Source organism: Podarcis raffonei, chromosome 9 (genome assembly GCF_027172205.1).
Source record: "Podarcis raffonei isolate rPodRaf1 chromosome 9, rPodRaf1.pri, whole genome shotgun sequence".
Taxonomy (NCBI): Eukaryota; Metazoa; Chordata; class Lepidosauria; order Squamata; family Lacertidae; genus Podarcis; species Podarcis raffonei.
Window position 1 is genome coordinate 44219179 of NC_070610.1, and position 20486 is coordinate 44239664.

General features: G+C 42.4%; 1 protein-coding gene across 4 annotated transcripts in view; it reads right to left on the bottom strand.

Moving 5' to 3' along the window:
• Positions 1-19773, bottom strand: part of HHIP (hedgehog interacting protein) — a 70573-nt gene extending 50800 nt beyond the window's left edge. For 2 of the 4 annotated variants that reach the window (XM_053403270.1, XM_053403271.1), the window contains exons 1-2: positions 18900-19773; positions 7226-7418 (exon numbers count right to left, since the gene is read on the bottom strand). In XM_053403270.1, coding sequence (XP_053259245.1) covers positions 7226-7418; positions 18900-19172 — 466 coding nt within the window. In that variant the 5' untranslated portion in view covers positions 19173-19773. The remainder of the gene's footprint in view (positions 1-7225; positions 7419-18899) is intronic. The other 2 variants (XM_053403273.1, XM_053403272.1) reach the window with 2 other exon arrangements.
• Between the last annotated feature and the right edge of the window lie 713 nt (positions 19774-20486).

Genomic DNA, 20486 nt, shown 5'->3' on the forward strand with positions numbered 1-20486 from the left:
AACTCTGGTCTAGTCACTATCTCATAGCCTAACAGTGCAATCCTAACCGTGCCTGTAAGAAGTAAATCCTACTGAATTCAGTGGGGCTTACTCCCAAGTAGGTATGGTTAGGCTTGCAGCCTAATTTACCTCACTTTATTTTGAGGATAAAAGAGACGGTAAGTACACCCCCCTAAAAGCTTTGGTGGTAAAGTGGGTAAAATGTATTTTTTAAAAAAATAACCTGCTAAACATTTAGCTCAAAGCATTTAATATGCATGGGTTTGTGTCAAACATTTGTTACAAGTTTATTTTTCTTGATTGGTGACTGCATATTTGCTGTGAAACACCATCTCATGAATAAATAGATCAAGAAAGAATCTGATTAGAAGACATGCCAAAAACTCAGAATTAGAGTCAACATTGAATAAACCACACCACAGTGCTAATGTATTTACAAACATAATTTACAGAAACAATTAATGGCAGGATATCCAATATCAAAACAACAATAAGGCACAGTCAGTGTGGTCTCATAATACAACTGACTGACTGAGATGGAGTTATACTTCTACCCAGTTTGCTGAATGACAACTTTATATGGATTCATTATGTTTCAGCTTTTTGGCCCATCTATGGTTTCTCATTTGCCATTCATAGGAATCTAATCCAGATGAATTTTCATTTTACCCAATAATACCAAGCTCAATCTCCCTGCAGAACTCATATTTCCATCTACCTATGTGGAAATTGTTTGCCCCTTAATGTTCTCCTCTCTTCATCTCCCTTTCATTATGAACATGTACTTCTGAACTGTATCTATATGGCCAATGAATTCTGTGTTTGAGGTGATCCCTCTTCAGCAGCAGGTCACGTCCTCCCCATACACATAAAATACACGGCTTTCCCTCATGAATCCTTGCAACTGTACTTTGTTAATGGTGCTTGGAATTGTAGTTCTGAAACTACAGTTCCCAGGATTCTTTGTGGGAAGCCATGTGCTTTGCATATATGGTGTGGATGTGACCTCACAGACAGAAATTGAGGTAAATTGCCCACATCCTGCTTATCCACCTGTTTCTATAGATTCCCCTTGTCAATCTCAGGGTCCATCCAGTGTCACAGGAAGTCACAAAGCACCTTAGCCAGTATGGCACAGTGATTAGAGTGTTAGACTAGGACCTGGACAAAACCAGGGTTCAAATCCCCTGGGGTGACTTTGGACCAGTCAATATTTCATAGCCTAACTTCCCTTCATAGGGTTGTTGTGAGATAAAAATGGAGCTGGGAACTATGTATGCCACCTTGAGCTTCTTGGAGGAAAGTTGGCATAAAAATACAATAATAAAGAAGCAAAGCCTACTGCCTTTTCAAGATCTTGACTCCCTCATTCTTAGATTTCTGCTTCTCCTACTCTTTCTGCTCACAATCCCTCTAGCGTCACAAAACAGATCAGCCAAGCACAGACTAAGGCTCTTCCTAGTACCCTGTTCTACTAAGACATTAAGGGAGTTCATCCAGTAATGGCTAGAGACTTCACCAAGACACCACTTCCAGCACTAAAGTCCCCTAGTGCTTGATAGATAAGGATGCTTAGGCTTCACTCACTGATATGGATATGCAAATATTTGAGTTACTTCATCACAGATAGAACCATGAAAATGTGATGCAGACAAAGTCCAGGGCACCCTGTCTGGAAGGTGGCCATGTTTATGCCTCTTATCCCAGAGGCACAATACAACATCTACTCTTCTTCGTAAGAAAAACAAACACGATAATAGACAGCAAACCAAGCCACAGCTCTGAGGAAACATGAGGATTTGGATACACTAAAACCAGTCCTGAAATGAAATTGACAGTGTGGCATCCAAGTGAGTCCGCTAGTGTAAGGACTTTGGACAATGCAGATTAATTTCTGCTCCCTCTCCTCCCCCAGTATGCTCCCTAAATCTGCTATGGGTTTACCCATAACCCTCTAGAGCAGATCTGGGGAGGGCACAGGGGCACATGGGGAGAGGTGTGGAAAGGAAGTTCATTGTGCAAACAGAAATACTAGGAAAAAGTACTTAGTCATGCACCACTCAGAGTTTCCAAAGGCATTCAGGAATGTATCTCCACTTGCAGAATGCAACTGGTACTCTGCAGTACTAAGGTAAGCTTATAATTGAACGGTGATGAACTCCATCTCCTCTCACTGGATTCTTAACTTTTTCTACTGCCACTGGACAGTGATGCATTCCCATAAGTGCTTGTCATATTTTCATATTTCATATTTCATATTTTCTAGCTCAACTAGAAAAGAAGGGTTTAAATGTGTATTGCTTATGCATTTGGAACATGTAGGGAAGAGGGGGCACCTGCGGGTATAGGGAATAATAGAACAAGCTATATTCCCTTGATTCACCCAGTTTTTTTAAAAATGCCTACATTTAAAAATGGGAATGTTAACATAACTTTATAGGTAACAAAAACAAATATACAAAATTAAAATGTCATTCCAACCCCTCTTCCAAGTAATTTTCCACTGAAAATTGAATCTGAACCTGAGTTCAAAGGACTTTTTTTTTTTACCTTTTCTGGTGATAATGCATTTTTATGACAAATATTGGTTTGTGACTGGTAGAATCAGTTGTGGGGTGCTTTGATCCTTTGCACTCTAATTCAGTGTCCTTTATAAGCCTATTTATTCCTGGTTAATGTTTCTAAGTTATTCTCAAAGCCTGCCATGATTTTGTGACATTTTGGTTCGTCCTGTTGCTCAATTATGAAGTTTGGATTTTCTTCTTCTCATGGGCCAACACAGCTACATTTCCATTTTGAGATATAACAGGCTGTTGTAAAATTTCCTTTTGTTTCCCATTCTCAGGAAAGCAATAAATGTCAGCTGAATAAAGCCAGGTACTAAAAAAATTCTTTATACATATTTCTTATGGATTCAGCTGTTAGGAAGCAACACCAAAGAGTCCTATGACAGCTTAAAGGTGAACAGGCATAAGCTTTTGCTCACTAGAGATTTTAGGTTGCAATCCTAACCTTACATGGTAAAAAGCCCCAGGAATTCAATAGGACTTACTTGTGAGTAGACATGGTTAGGTTTGCTGCCTTAAGGCAATGGAAGTTTATGCCATAAATCAATTTGTTACTCTTGTTGTTTTTGCTGAAGAAGACTACTCCTCTGGCAATTGTTACAGATCTTAGAAAGAGATGCAAATATCAAATAAACTGAAATCTATATGTGTTTTCTGTTAAAAATTGCTCCTCTCCCCGGTTTTAATATCACAGAACTATAGAATTGAGCCATCAGTTATTTGTCCCAGAAACAGAAACTAAACCTCAGCACACCACTTTCAGGAACCACTGAATGATCACTCTGCCAAACAAATCAGTTAACTTGGTTGGACATGGGTGTATTTATTTATTTATTTATTGTCCTTGTGGCCCACTTTCAGAACAAGTTTTTATAATGATTATTAGCATCTGATTGATGTAGGAAAAATCCTACTCTAGCTGATGCTACAGCATGTAAGCCATTTCCTCCAAAGCCCAGTGCTTAAAAGTTATGTTTTCATCTGGTTATCTTTCAAGGCAACCTGGGTGGTCACAAAAAGCACTTGACATCTTGATGCACTTCAGCAGTTTTACATATACACAAGCTCTGTAGGAAAATAAATTTGTCATTCGTCACCACATATGTTGATCTAGGGAGTGAGGCTCTTTCGACTCCAGCTCCTGTGCAGCTCAGATCGCCCTCTCTCCACCTCCTTTAGCATTTAGCATCTTATTCTTTTCATAGCGTGAAAGAAAATTTTCCTCCGAAACAATGACTTTTGTACACACACACACACACACACACACACACACACACACAATGTTAAAGTTTAGCAGGATGTGCTTCTCATATGTGATAATTATTATTTTTATTTAAATAGTATTAAAAATAAATAAAAATAAAAAGAAATTCTTCTTAGTGGCCTCCAGCATGAGCCAAACATTTAATCTAATCTGTTATCGCTGCTCAGCAGGCAGTCTTGGCAACTCTGATCTATTCTGCTTTGCTTTGGGGAATGCAATAAAGAGCAAAGAACAGCTGGTTTAGGAAAGTCTTAGAAACGTCTCTGTAGTTTACAAAGACAATAATAATATTTTCATATTTGAATGAGTTTAGATACATGTTAAACCACACCAAAGGGGAAAATCAAGCCTTTTCAAAATGTTTTCTCAAGTCAAAGAACACTACAAAAATGTTCTGCATCCCTGAGAGTTAAAAGAAAACAAGAACACTGTACACAAATATTCTTTTGAAAAGCCTTTTTTCCAAAAGTGCTTCACATTCGCCTATGCCTTGTTTTAACTCTTATTATTTATGCAACTTTTTAAAAAAGCTGCACAAATTTCATAAATAATTATTATACAACTTAAGGTGTGATAGAGTTGCACCCGCTAATTTCTTCTACTCTTCACATTACAGTGATTGCATTCAGATGAAATACCAAACCATAGTTTGGCTATAGATAGATGGACAGAGCTAAGGAGAGTCGAGAATCAAGCTTGAGCTATCCTCCCTCATGTGCTAAGGATTTTAAAGTTAATTTCCTGTTTGTCAACAAACCATAGTTTCCCATTGTGTCCAAGTGCAGTGTACTATGGTTTGCTCCAATGACAGTATGCTCTTAAACCAAGATCCCAAATCACAGTTTGATCCTAGTTTAAGAGCAAAGTATGATTTGAGCAAAATAAATTCATTGCTTTTGGATCTAAGAGGAAGTCACTTAAGAATCCTCAGAGGAAGGATGGAGAACACAAGGCTGAGACTCAGTTTTACACAGTTCTGTTTGTGCAAATTAGTGCCAAACCATGGCATTAAGAGTCTTACTGCCTCAGCTTTCTTATACAACAACATAATTTACACTTTTAAGGTAAACATGGAAAGAGATAATGCAAGGAAAAACAGCTTTGCAATTATATAGTCACAATTTTGTATTTCAAAAGGTGGTACAATATCAGAGAGCAGGACACAGTTCATTTTGTGGATAGAGATGGACAGAAACATTTTAAAAAGCAACAAGTAGTGTCTGTGGCCCAGGCAAATTAATTCTCATAAATTTAAATGGAAGGCATTTAAGCATTGTGGAACAATCACAGTGGGAATTAAAAGTGTCTGTCTTTGCCTGCACTGTGCTCATAATCCTTTGCTAGGGGACAGTAGCATATATGCAAAGTAAAAAAAAAAAGCAGAATAATTTATGGTAATTAGGTTAAAGTTGGAGCAGCTGGAGGATAAGACACCCCCTGCAAAACATTTTGATAGTACAGAGAAAGGTGATAGTAGACCACAGGGACAATCCAGAAAAAGTTGAGTGTTCCTAAAACCCATTGGTGACAAAGGACTTAACCACAATGTAAATTTATCTGGATTGTGTCCCATGTATGGTCACCATAGATCTTGTGGCCTAGATTCTCTTCTCTATTACATAATACATTAAGAATAACATTTACTATGCTGTGGTCTCATGTGTTTATCAAACGCCACTATTTTGCCCAATGTGTTTAGCAACACCATGGAACTGGTCCAAATCCTGCAAATATGTTGAAGGTTTGCTTTAGTCCTCTAGATATGTTTAACTTATATTACTACAAAATCAGCTTTCTTAAAAGGACAACAAACTTTTTCAAAAAATGAAAAATGAAGTAGACATCTCATGTAGTCTTCTGAGTCCATATTTGTATTTCAAAATTTCAAGTGAACATTTCTTGTGAACATTTCTGAGGCATCTGGCATTTTGGGGCTCCTTGCTGATGATTTAACACCCACTATTCCACCTGAGGCTGCCTGTGACCTCTGATATGGCCCTTTTAGCACAGTGCTTCAAAGAGGACGGGACATCAACTTCCTTTATTGCTACCTGGCACTCTCCTGTTTCTTTGCTTGCCTTTCCTTTGATCCTCTGTTTGGACTGAGGGGTTTTCCCTGGTCTTCCATTTCTCCCTATGGCTGGGATTACTTTCCTCTGTGACTTCGTTTGGAACATTCCTGAAAACCCAACCTTTTTTCTTGGTCTTCCTCCCTTACTGCTTTTCTGGGTGTGTTTTTGTTGTTGTTGTTTACAATTTTTAAAAGTGTGATAATAATATTAAACTTACATCAACAGTTTCTCCCATATACCATTTCCATATTTGCATATTTTTTCTATGTCCCCTTCCCCAATGGCTTGTCAATATTTAGGCTGAATGTCTTTGGGCAGCTTTCAACTGCAACTAAATGCTTAGTTTATTTTAAGTGCTATACAAAATAATAAATATTGTAATGATGATGATGATGATGATGATGATAACTCCACTTTGAATCCAAATTATAGGGTTGAATCGAAAGAACCATGAGTAAAAAATAAAAAACCCACTAATGCTATTTTGTAAGCAGTGCTGTAGTTGCTTAGGTTCGATAGCAGTTCCCATTCTTCTGCTTGTGCACAAGAATATAGGAAGATGTCTTATAATGAGTCTGGCCCATTCAGCTCAGTACGGTCTGCACTAAGTAGTGACAGCTCCTCAGGGTTTCAGTCAGGAATCTTTCCCAGCCCTACCAGAAGATGCCAGAGATTGAACCTGGAACCTTTTGCATGAAAAAAATTAAGCAGTGACCCTTTTATAGTATTTGCAGAAGCAGGAGAACAGTTTCACATTTAGTTCCACTTTTCTGACACACAACACTCCAGCGAAAGGTATAAAACAGGCCACTTCTCCATGAGAGATCCTCAGAAGAGAAATAATAATGCACATTCTGAGGCTATTCATTTGCACACAGGTGTGATGCTTCAAGCCGGAAGCAAGTTGTCAGTTAGGTGCTGGTCTCTGCCTTCTCTGGGAACACCCACTGGGAGCTCTCCCAGGTCCTGCAGAGCCTGTGCTCAATCCTGATTTACCAGAGTTTGCACTCTGGACCTGTTGCCTAGATCCTGTTGCCTTGAGACTAAGCAACTGGATAAAGGGCAGTGCCCAGGAGTTATGGCTTAGTGTCCCATGGGGAGAACAGGACAAACTGTACACTATGCCAAGTTAACATAATGAATTTTAAGAAAAGAAACACTTAACTGTAGATGATCTGATTATCTAGATCAAATTGTAAGACCCCTGAACAGTATTTTCTGAATAAAACACATTAGGATACACATAGGATGTTTTGCACAATGTGTTAGCAATAAAAGGTATACACAATTATAATATGTTACTATTTACAATGTTGATTTACCTGGTATGTGACCTCTGCAAGTGTAATAGAATTCTTTACAATAATCCTTGCACAGGAAAGGAAGGTCTAGTTCTCTTCCCAATGCCTCCTTCTCAGTTGAGTGGAACAGATTCTGAGCATTCGGCGAACAGTGTGCACATTTGATTTCCTGCAGCATCTTCACACATTCTGTGTTGTTGGTAACTGAAAAGATCTGCAAGCCACAAACCAGAGAAATATAAGCTTTCCCGCCTTCTGCAAAAAGGCCTGTGAACTAATGCAAATATCTGATGCCAGTTTAATCAGGGCAGTTATACAGAAATACATGTAAAAGCAGCAATGTCACAGGCAAACACACATATGTCTAAGCAACCGAGCACCCATAATTTACCAGTATTTTTAGCACAAGTCTGTGCAGTTTCTCTGCAGCCCTGAAAGCCAATCAGTTTAGTCAAAAGCCAACTCATTGCCAGCTCTAGAATGGGATTGCTTGATTATCACTGGCCCCATATCATCTTATGAAGTTGATCTACAGCACAGTAGAAACCACATTCATCAACAAAAATATGAGTATTTTTGCTTTTAACATTTGGAACACTATCTGAATGAATGCACAATGTATAATGAACAGTCACTGAAACTTGTCATAATTAAATTCATAGTTGAATAGCAATAGAGAACCTCAGGCTTAATGACTAAACTTTCCCTTTTGCCAGCAACACATCCATAGAACTGGCCACATCCTGCTTTGGTTTTCATTCCAATCTGATCAACGTGGGGATACTAAACAGAGAAGCTCATGAAGGTGGTAGTGGTAGCTGGCTACTGCGTTTCTGGTAGGTACAACTGCTGTTGGTTTATATGGTTTGGATTGTTTGGCATAGTGATTTCACCAAATCTCATATTTCCTGTCCTGTCAGTATGAAACTTGGGGGCTCATAATGTTTCAAATAAGGATTCATAATTTTTCTCCAGTTTAGTTTTCAATACAAACTGGCGAACAATTTAGTTTATTTTCACCTTTCCATGGTCATCTAAATCCTCTCTCCCTTCCTTCCCTCTCCCATGCATGACAGTCCTCTGTGATATACTTACATGACAAACTCCATACCAGGGATGGTCAACAGGAAGCCCTCAGTCTATGTTAAGATATATTAATCTAGTCAATAGATTTTTCTAAAAGTGGATTGTAAAATATTGCCAGCAGTTGCATTTGAAAGGAAAATTGTTATCAAAAGGTCTTTCTTTGTGTGTGTGTGTGTGTGAGAGAGAGAGTGTGCATGAATGTGATTCCAGACTTTAATGTTCCAACACTCTTTGGATTTTGTATGTGCCATAACGGGGAAATCCTTCCTCCTAGATGACACCAACTTTATTAAATGACCCCATCCCTCATAAGAGAGATTTTCTGCCTGTAGGTCACTATCTGGAAAATATTATGGCTCCCCCAAGAATATAGAAATTGGCCAGTAAACCATTTTGCATTGAAAAGCCCTACAGTCAAAAAGCAACTGCATTTATATATAAAAAAGACATGACAATATTTCACTCCTTGCATGTTCCCATTTATTTGTAACTTACTACCTGAAAGTCAAATGCAATATTTATTTCAGCATGCATATGGATGTCTTTTTATATTTTTTTTTCAGATTTTTAAAAATATAATATGGATAATGTCCCAGCCACATTCTGCATTCTGGGAGATTTTACAACCTAGAATCAATTTGATATTCAACACTTAACAATGTTATTCAGACCATGGAGTATGTGGGATATGTGGTGTTTCAGTCTCTGTAACGTCATACTGAGCAGTTCTTTTGGAAAGAGTACAGTAATTTTTCGCTACATTGCTCCATTCATTCTGCTTGAATTAAACATTTTCTATGCCAAATCCAGCTCTATTACTTAATTCAATTTGGAGTCAGCCCATAATTAGTGTATATTGTATCATGGCTCTTCTGAGACACCACAGTACTGTAAAAAAGTTTGGAGTCATCACATTTATTGGCTTGGTGGCAATCACATAAAACTTGGAGTCAAATTAGATCAGAGAGAGTGTTTCATCGTGCTAAGTGATCTGTCAGTGGTTTCATTACACTTGTGCCAGTGAAATGCACTCAATTCACTGGAACTGTCTTAGCAAAAAAACACACACCTAAATTTAACCATATGACATTTTAAACCACTTGCAAGCATATTTTTCAAGATAGCCTGCACTTGTGAAGCACTGACAATTCAGAAAATTGTACAGTACTCTCCTTTAGTTCTATTATATACTGTTAATTGTTTAAATCCCCAGTGTGGCAACTTGTCTCAGCACTAGATTTTGGCATCTCAAAGCAAAGTTGGCCCTTCATCCTTAAGGTCATAAAGGGTATGTCCAAATGGAAGCTTTCTGCACCTCCAATTCACAACTTCTTTTCCTGGGACAAATGACTGCTACATCTTCCATGGAGGTGGATGTGGCACCACTGCCGATGGAGGAACTGGAAGTGATGGAAGCAGCACAGATAAGGGATAAAGAGCATGATGAGGAGAAGGTAGCACTGAGTTGTTGGTAACTGCCTGAATGCATCACCTGATGTCACCAGGCCTGAAAAGAAGCAGCAGCTTGGAAAAAAGAAGCTAAAACTGTCTGAGTCTAGCAGGAAGCCATAACCAGGAGAAAGACACATAGTATGCTGAGATGAAGGGGTACAGATTTTTTAATGTTAGTTTGACCACAGAGAAAAGAAAAATGCATCAGACTAGGCCAGGCAAAAGAAGTCCACAAATAAAACTCAAAAGATGCACAACTTATTACTCATTAATTGAGAGATTGCCTTATCCCTTACATACTCAGTAGATCATTGCAGTCTGTGGGAGAGATTCTCTTTCAAGTTCCAACGATCTTAGAAGCCTTTTCCACAGTAAGTCAGAACAGGGTTTTTTGTGTGTGACTCCCCTATTCTGTGGAACAGTGTTCCTCTCAAGAGGAGACACTCATTATCTGCATTTGGAGACAACTGAATTTGTTTATCCGATAAACTTTCCCAGCTTGGATGAAAATGCCTCTGCCATGGGTCTCTACTTATGTAGATATAAACTTTTAGATTTATATCCAGTTATTTACTGTGTTGTTTTTGGCTGTGTTTTATTGCGTTTTGTACATCATGTTACGATGTGTATGTATGTGTAGAATATGATTAATAAATTATAAAATTAACATTACACATAGTTTCCTGATGGGCTGTGCACAGCTCAAGTTTTACCAAGAGGTAACTGCTGTGTTTTCTTCTAGGCAGCTGCAAGCTTTAAGCAGCTGTTGGAGGTAATTCACTAGAATATTCAAGCTCTGAGCTAATTCTCATGGAACTCCCCTCCTAGGGTAATTCTAACAGCCTCCCTTCTGATTTCTGCAGACAAGTAAAAACACTGTTGTTTTAAAAACAACAAAGAGCATTGTGGTACCTTAGAGGCTAACAAATTTATTATAGCATAAACTTTTGTAGATTACAGTCCACTTTATCAGGTGCATGAATTTACAGGTATATACATACACAGGGAGAGGAAATGAAAAACAGGGAAATGAAATGCAGAAAAAGAATACAGACAGTGATAATTACATAATGAAGACTGGTAATTCACAAAGCAGTTGTTAATAACACAGACATCCTAACTTTGGTAAGACAATTACCACATACAATGCACTAAAATATTTTGCTTCAAAGGAAATCTGATCAATCTGATGAAGTGGACTGTAGCCCATGGAATATTGTGCTGTAACAGATCTGTTAGTCATTAAGGTGCCACAATAAATAGCACTGACAATTAAATTGACCACTGCAGTACCCCTCATAGGAAGGACCATGGGGTTAAACAACATCCCCAAGCACCACTGTCTGAAGATGACCATCCACGTAGGACTGAAACCACTGTAAAGTGGTACCACCCACTTCCAACTCAGACAAATGTCCAGAAGGATACTATGGTCAATGGTATCAAAAGTCTCTGGGAGATCAAAGAGAATCAATAGCATCATACTCTGCCTGTCTCTCCACATACAGGGCAACCAAGGCAGTTTCCATGCTAAAGCCAGGCCTAAACTCCAATTGAAATGGATCCAGACAATCAGTCTCATCCAATAGAGCCTGAATCTGGTTAGCAGCAACTTACTCAATGTTGCTCAAGAAGGGGACAGTAGCAGTCAGTCAATAGTTGTTTAAATTCTCTGAATCCTGGGGGCATTTCTTAAGTCTAATGTCTTCCTTTAAGCAGTTAGGGATAACCCCCTCTTACACAGAGATGTTAATCACCTCCCTGGTTGAGCTAGCCACCCACTCTTTACTTAGTTTTCATTAGCCATGAAGGGCAAGGGTCAAGAGCAAATGTGGTCACCTATGAAGATCCAACAATTTTGTCCATATTCTCAAGCCATATCAACTTAACAAAACAGGACACGATAGCGTTCTGGATATCTATTGAGAGTCACCTGCTGCAGTGAAAGGCATGGTGGATACAAGGGACAGGGACATGGGTGGCGCTGTGGTCTGAACCACGAAGCCTCTTGGGCTTGCCTATCATAAGGTTGGCAGTTTGAATCCATGTGATGGAGTGAGCTCCTGCTTTGTCCCAGCTCCTGCCAACCTAGCAGTTTGAAAGCATACCAGAGCAAATAGATAAATAGGTACTGCTGTGGCAGGAAGGTAAACAGTGTTTCTGTGTGCTCTGGCGTTTGTCACGGTGTTTTGTGACCCAGAAAGCTGTCTGTGGGCAAACGCTGGCTCCCTTAGCCTGAAAGTGGAGAAGAACGCCGCACTCCATGTTGAATTTGACTGGATTTAACCATGCAGGGATACTTTACCTTACCTTTACCTTACTTGGATACAAGGGATTTTATCCCCAAAATGCTTTACAAAAGTCACAATGGGTCACATTGGTTCATCCACCTCCTTTGGGCCGAGTATAAAAGGCTCCATACTACCCAAAAAGCTCTGTTGTGCAGCATAGTGAGGATGCAATGGAGTCAGCAAAGTGCTTCTTCATTATATTCACTGCTATTGAAGAGACTCAATAATGAACACTCACTAGTGTTCAGTTGCATTCATCTGGATTTTTATTCTACGTGTACTCAAGCTGTTTCATTGCTCTAAGCTCTGGTGATACCAAGAAGTCAATTTGGCTCTACCAAACAGGACAGGGTGCTCAAGGGCAACCATAGTCCACATCATCCACCTCGTCCACAGGTTAACCAGGATTTTGACAGCAGTATCTCCCAGAGTAGCCTGGAACCCAATTGGATCCATCAGCCTCCAAAAGGCAGACGATTCTAATTAGGTCTCCAGCTGCTGAAGAGGGAGAAAGCAGCTGAATACCTAAATCTGAACAGGAAATTATAAGACTATGACAAGCAACTGGAGTTAAAACCCCCCACTTTCAAATCACCCTCTTCCCAGCTGGTGGACCAGATCCAGAGTGTGGTCTGCCATATGCCTTAGGCTGATAGCACCCCATGGTTATTATTGTGACCATAGAAGTTCTGAGGCATCCAAGATTTAGTGGCCTAAACATGAATGCTGAAGTCCCCCAGGATCAACAGCCCGGGTTGGGGGTGGGACAACACTTCTGTTAGCTCAGGCAGAAAGACTGCTGGGCAGCAAGCTGGATGGTAAACTAGCAGAATCCCTAATCTGTTCCAATTGCCCAATAAAAGGCACAGACACACTAGATTCCCACTCAAGAAAACAGGAAGCCTGGAGAGAGAGAGAGAGAGAGAGAGAGAGAGAGAGAGAGAGAGAGAGAGAGAGAGAGAGATACAATTTCTACTGTCACAGCAACCCTTCTTCCCTGACCCCCAAGTTTGCCCTGATACTATACCAAGTACTCAGGTAGGGAAAGCTGGGTAAGATCAGTTAATCTCAGCAAGTACTGGTAATACAAGCCAGGTCAGCTTCAACATTCACAAATTGTGAATGAGGGAGATTTTATTCAAAACTGACCTGGTACTTGATAACAGCATCTGAGGGCTGGCTGATAACAACCACAATTACTCTGGCAAGAGAAGAAGCTGACACAGCCACCAACTCTCTGTGTCAAGTCCCCCTTACTTGGCATGACCCTTCTCTCACACCATACTTCGTCACTGCAACTGGGGCCTGCTGAGCTCTCCCCAACTGATACTACTGCAGACACATATCAAAAATCATCAACCCAAGACTCAAAAGAAAAATAAGACCCCAGACTGTGCTTTTAAATTTTAACTGGGCAAAACAGCCAATGTCACAGAATAGAAGGCCCACATAAAGCCCCTCATTCAGTAGATTAGCATCTACTGGTGGTGGCCCTTGACCTTGAGTCCTCCCCAAAGTGGTGCCACCCACATCTGCCCAGCTCTTGCACCCCCAGCTCCCAGAACTCAAGCGCAGGCAGGGCTTCCACCCAAAGCAGCAAGGGGTGGACTTCTGCACAGCTGACAGTGGAAAGCTAGCATTGTTGTGCATGAGAGAGAGGAGAAGCAGAGCAGCGGTTGGGCAAGGAATGCCCACAAGTAACTTGGTAGTTGCAGCTGCTGTGTCCTGCAAAAATTCAGACTACTGTATTGCACATGAAATGAACAAAAGCCAACTAGGATGTAATTTTTGTGTCCTCTTTTTAAATATCTCTCACTACATTACTTTCTTCCCTTTTCACTACAGTGTTTAAGGCTCTTGGGACACAGGGGTTCCTCCCTCACAGGCCTTGATCTGCTAAGCTGCCCCATTTGCCTCCTCCAAAAGCACAGGAAGCAGCTCTGCAGTGGGCACCCCTGGAATGTGACATTCAAGATTTGCCTAGTTTGCCTTGATGGTTGGATTGGCCCTATGAAATATGCATTAAGGACACACTCACACAGGGGCTTCCCCCACCTATGGTGGCGCGCACACACACACAGCATCAAAGGTGTGCCCAGAGAAACAGGCCTAATGGGGTGTGAGGAAATCTCTATGTGAACATGCCCTACTTGATCTTGTCTCTGTGTGGTATGTTCATTCATACTGCTCTCGTATTGCAGACTTGGCCTACTTTGCAATATATGAGTTCTGGTACACAGGAAATAGGCTTATACCAGGTCAGCTTTATACCAGCCCAATACTTCCTACTTTTGAGTGGCAAACTGCTCTTAGCCTGAGGCCATTCACATAATCTGTTGCCTTATTCTTTTGACTAGGACCTTCTGCATGCCAAGCAGGTGTTCTACCACTGAGCTATGATTCCTTCTCAGATTACAGATCAGTTACCTGAGATCCTGTTAACTGATGATGTCAGGGACTGGGACTTTCTGCATGCATCAGTTCCTACAGACCCTGTTTCACTCACTGGGAAATCTGTCATGGGCATGGCAAATGTGGATTAATCTGAATAAATGTGCCCCTCCCCCCAAATGTAAAATATATCTTTAAGAATGAGCATACATTTTTTTAAAAAATCAGATTTGTTATACTCAAATTAGTTTGCTGTTTCCAAAAGCCATATGTAGAACCATGAAATTATAGTGGCTTAAGCTTGCAGTATGCTTACTAATTATTATGCCTACTGACTGATTCATAACATATGTTAACTCATCCTTTAATCTCTACCCAGGAAGCAGAAGCCAAGAGAAGACAGGTGAGATAAATATGCAGGGACTTGTAGTTTACAAAGTTGGGTTGGGACTATTAAGCTAAAGGTGAAAGGGAACAGACATATAGGAGCATAATTTCTTCTAATTTTACAAGAGAATCTGGCCAACACAACTTGTACCATTTCACATGGGTGCAAGGAGGCAAGTCAGCAGAAAAATCATAGCATTCAGTTCTGATGTTAATATGAAGCAGTATTTGGTATACAAGTAATTATTCCTGCGAACAGAATGCTTTCAAGATGGTTCAGCTGCTACTTTCAGCATATGCTTCATTTGGTACTATAGTACTAGATTATGTCATTAAGGAGTTCAGTTTCAATTTTAGGACAATATGTAAATAGATCATTGTACCAAGGCAGCTGTTACAGGGACCCCAAGATGAGTTATTTGTTTAGTTGGATGTGTTCAACAATAGCTTTTGTTGAAGAAAGAGCCAGAGCAAACAAATGATTGTAAAAGGGCACACTTGAAAACAATTACTTTTCACCCATTCCCTGACAGCCTTGGCTGTGAAACCAACTAAGGTAGAGAAGATCACTGTGTTTGACAGCCTGTAAGAAAACTTTTTTTAAAAATGCACAAAACTTTAATATGTCATTATTTGCTTATGAATTTAGAGAATCAAATGGTAAATGGAGAATAATCCAGAGCACCAGAAGGTAGGGATAAAATGTCAATGACATCATGCAAATAAAACAAAACAAAATAAAGATGATAAAGGGAGACTGTAATTTCATGTGTCTGTGCATTTTCTGTTGCAGCTTTGCACTACTTAAGAGGCTGGCAGCATTTCATTAGAAATACAGATCAATAATTTGATCATTAAATTGCCAGAGGGTTGACAAATGTAGTCTTAAACCAAAAGGCTTTTTGTAATTAGAAATGACTGCTGAGTGTGCTTCATTACTTTTAAAAACTGCTGAAACACTTATTTCTTATCACCCTTACCCTTGTCTGTGGGTGGGTATATCATAAGTGCAGTGTCACAGCACAGCCATAGGGACGTACTTCCTGGAGCATTTCCAGAGCACCCTGTTCAGAGTCTGCTATCACTAAATGCACTAGACGCATTTTGCTTGGAAAGTCATCCATTATGTGTCACGTGAATCAGAAGTGGCAAAATTTCCAAAGCACACTTATCTGAGAGTAAATCCCATTGAAATCAATGGGACTTGATTCTGAGTAAGCATGAATAGGATTGCACTGCACATGAAAATGGAAAAAAATGCATATTTTTGTCCATCTGGTACACAGACGTGCAAAAATGTTTATTGCCAAGTTTTGTTTAAATGAATGATATGATATATATGGATATGACATAGCCTGAAATGATGGGTTGAGATGTACATTAAATCATGTCCTTCCAGTTAAAAGTGTTTTAAATGTCACCAGCCACAAAAGAAAGAGTGCTAAGAAATCAAGTTCCGTAGCTGGGTAGAAATGCAAGTATTGTGTAAAGTCTGTCTCACCTTTAATCCACCACAGAGAGCTTATTTATTACAGGGAGATTTCAGAGAGTCCATCCAGCAGATGCTGCTGCTCATTTCTAGATGTTACTAACAGGATAAACTAAGGACACCCCCCTCCCCGCTTGACTCTGGCATTTGTGGGTTTCAGTTAGAGACTTTAGGAGGTTATCTGAATGTAGTTAGTGTGTAGTTTAATGTGATTACCACACAGGAGCTTTGCTGACACTACCTCTGGCCAAACATGCGGAGAAAATATTCAACCAAACTCCTGCTGCATCTGGTAAGAATAGAGTTTCCTTTGCTGAAATCCCTGCAGCAAAGACAGCTCTCGCTCATCTGGGAACAGAGGCGATAGGACAAATGCTCTCTCAAAAGGCATGAGCATTTGGACAGAGCTGGGGACTGAAGGAGAATGATGTTCTCCAGTTTCACCCATTAGCGAACCAACCAACAAATACAATGGTGTTGTTGTTATTCTTTTGCCATAAGCAACAGGACTCTGTGTGTGGGCAGCAGTTTAGTGGGGAGGAGGATAAGTCGACCCCTTTTTGTCCTATTGATTTTTTCCCTATTTGCATGACTTGAGCAAATTAAATGATGCAATATGGCTTTTTGTTACAAAACAAAGTGAGAGATACCACCCAGACACATATGTTGATTCGTAGAAGCTGTTTACATGAGAATGGAGTGAAATCTACCGTGAACTGAGCATAAAAATTCGATTCAGGCTGGGTATTTTTTTTTTATTATGCTTGGGCCAGAAAGACTGAAACACAAGTTTTCCAAGACGCTCTCAGACCTTGACAACTGCAGTGTTGTAACGGAGGAATTCTTAATTAAACCTAAAAGCTGGAAGGGGGAGCAGGGGGAAAGAGGGGGCAGTGAGAAAGACACCTGATTGTTTATTTCACGTGCAGTGATTCTCAATGACATTTATTCATCACGTTTCCCTCCCTAGATCCAGCATTACACATTGCCCTTCTGATCGAAACAATAGCCTGAAAAACTTAGAGAACACCAACACGCTGGAACGCAGAAGAACAGCAGACCCCTGAACAGGCGCCCTTCTTATTCCAGGATGCCCAGGATTTTTCATTCATCCTCAGAATGCCATCAAGTCTAATGACGTTAAAACTGTCATGCTGCAAAAAAAGCAAATTCTCTCTCTCTCTCTCTCTCTTTCCACACACACACAGTCCAGTAGATACCCTCCTTTTATCCCGTTTGAGAACGATCCATTTGCAACCGCTCCAGTTCGTCGAGGAGCAACTTCAGGGAATCCTCTCCCCCCCTCCCCTTTTCTCTCTCCAGAGCAAGGGACCGACCTAATCGGTGGAAGAGCTCGTAAAAAGTTTGCAGCGTCCTGGCATCATCTGCTCTCCCAATCACCATCTGCTACCCGAAGTTTCCTGACCAAACATGTGGAGAGAATCGTACACACTTTTCTACCCTCAGAAAAAATAAACGGGGAAACCACCGCCACCTTAATTTACAGTCCCACGGCTGCCAGGGAGCGTTGACTGACTCCAAGAAAACCCTCCAGACTTTATTGGCAGCATCTCTGCCCCCCCATCCCGTCCCATGTCTCATCCAGACCGGGACGAAAGTCTACCTGTTTTCTAACTCAGCTTCTTTCTGCTCTCTTCTAGATGGGACCACCTGACAATTGGGGCTTCCAGGGGCTGCAGCATCCCTTCACTATACAGTAGTACACAAAATTTCCCAATTCCCCCCCCCCAAATAAATTGCTATCCTAGATTGTTAACCTGCGGTCAAGGTTTGGGGTTTTTTTGTACAAACTAATTATCTGCCCCGCGTCCAGATTTTGACATCGCCACTCTCTGAAGACCCAGCATCAGCGACCAACCAAAACCTTGTAACAAGTTTTCCAAGGACTGTTGTGTTTGAGGTACAACAGAAACCTGCAGGAACCAACACACACACACACACACACCCGTGCTCCTGAAATTAGCACCCCATCCTAGAAGAGACGGAAAGGAAACAAGGACACAACAGTATCAAAGGTGCCAGTATCCAAGAGGAACAACAGCGCTTTCTTTCTTACACGTTTATGCTCAAAACTAAGTCAAACTATACTTAATGGGGCTTACAGTGCGAGCCAATGGAAGTTCACTTGCAAGAAAGTTCAACGGGCAAAAGTCCGTTTGGGATTGCAGCCCTCTCTCCTTTGCTAAGCCTGAGTTTGGGATAACATGTGGGTTGATGAAGAAGATCTGAGCCACTCCAGAGTTTCATGGGCTCATTGGTCAACAGAAATCAGTCCAGGTGAAGACATCTACCTATCCTACACCTTCACCTTTCTCCTCTACTGCTTGAAGCACCCAAGCTCAGGCCACCTTTGACACCTCCCCAGAGCTGCTGGCCTTCTCACCACCGTTGCAAGCCTGCTGAAGAGGAGAGAGACAGACAGATACAGGTCCACCTCTCCTTGGTTCTCTCCCAGGAGTCTCCTTCCACCCTCCCAGATCACGAGGAGGACCCCCCCCAAAAAAATCCTCCTCCTCCTGCTGCTGCTCAGGTGAGCCCCGGAGTGTGCCGCCCTCCCACCCGCCGCCGCGCGCCGTACCTTGTTCTCCACGTGCAGCGAGCCCTGGCTGTCCGCCCTGGGGCAGCAGGAGAGGCGAGGGTAGAAACCCCGGCACATGAGTTCCCCTCCGAGGGGCGGCTCCAGCAGCATCAACCTCCTGTCTCGCTTCTTGAGGCGCCTGGGGGGGCTGCCGTTCAGGCACCTTCTCCTCTTGGCCCCCCCGCTCTCCCCAAAGCGGGCCTCTCCCTCGAAGAAGCAGAGGACCACGGCCACCAAAAGCAGCTTGAGCGGGAGCATCTTCAGAGCGACCATGCCTCCGCGAGCTTCGCTGGCAAATCCCAAGGCAAATCCAAGAGCGAGAGCTTTCCGTGTTGTGTGTGTGGGGGAAACCCCTTAGATCCGGGGGTGGAGGGGGGGAGAGAGAAAGAGACAGAGAGAATGGGGGGGAGGCCTCCAAGGAGGGAGGGAGTGATGTCTGAGGGACCAAAAAAAAGAGGGGGGGAAAGAGCGCACGTCGCGTGTGGTGTAAGGGGGGGCGGCGACGGAAAGGTGCCGCGCACTTTGCGCGGGGAAGTTTGCGCGAGGGCCGGTTTAGTTGGCGCGGCTGAAGCGTCGAAATTGCCGGCGCGAAGGGCTCCCGCGTTGGCGCGCGAAAGAGAAGACGAGGAGGAGGTGGTGGTGGTCGTGGCGGTGGCGGCAGCAGCAAGTCCCTTCTGGTCGTTCCATAGAAAGGCGGCCGCAATTCAGCGAGGACAGCCTGGCTGGGGTGATGCCTCCTCTTCTGCTGCCGGCGGGAGCTGGAGCTCACTAGGGCTCTCATGTTTCGCTCCCTCTTTTCTTCTTATTTTTAAGCAGCGCGCGGGGAGGTGCTGCCACCGCGCGCCCCTTCACGTCACCGAAAAGAGGGACTAGCGGGGAGAAGAGCGAGAGAGCGTGTGCGTGCGTGTGTGGCCGTGCGCGCGCGCTGGGGAGAGAGGGGACGGTCACGGGGCGCGAGCGCGCGGGGAAGGCGCGCGCGCACGGACGAGGCGACTGGCGGGCCGGCTGTCTGACTGGTCGGCGCGCTCGCGCGCGCTGGGCCGAAATGCCTGAGGGAACAGAGAGAGAGTGGCGGGGTTGGGGGGGCACATAAGCAGCAGCCACCGTTGGCTGAGATGAAGGTCCGGCAGCGACAATAGCAGCAGCCGCTGTGAGGAGGGACAGGAAAGAGGCGAGTGAGGAAACTTGAGGGACTAGCCAGCCCGTGGCTCCAGGGACCCTTCTTGAGCAGTACTCAAGAATAGAAGGACCCCCCCACCTCCTCAAAAGATTTGTGCATTGCAAGGGGTTGGATTAGATGTCCCTCTTGGACTGGTCTAACTCTGCAATGCCTGCAGACCTCCTGTGCTTTCAATTAATTCAGTATAGTGTGAGGTAGCCCACTTGGCCGCTCTGTAGAACTGGCACGGTTACAGGTGCCGCATAATACTCCTTCTGCATTTGCAAGATCTTTTCATGTGGCAGCAGCTACACTTTGCAACTCCCTGCTGGTTGGCATCAGGCAGGCGCCGTCTCCATACTCTCTCTCTCTCTTTTTTTGGCACCTGCTAAGAACATTTTTGCTGAGGCAGGCCTATCAGATCTTGA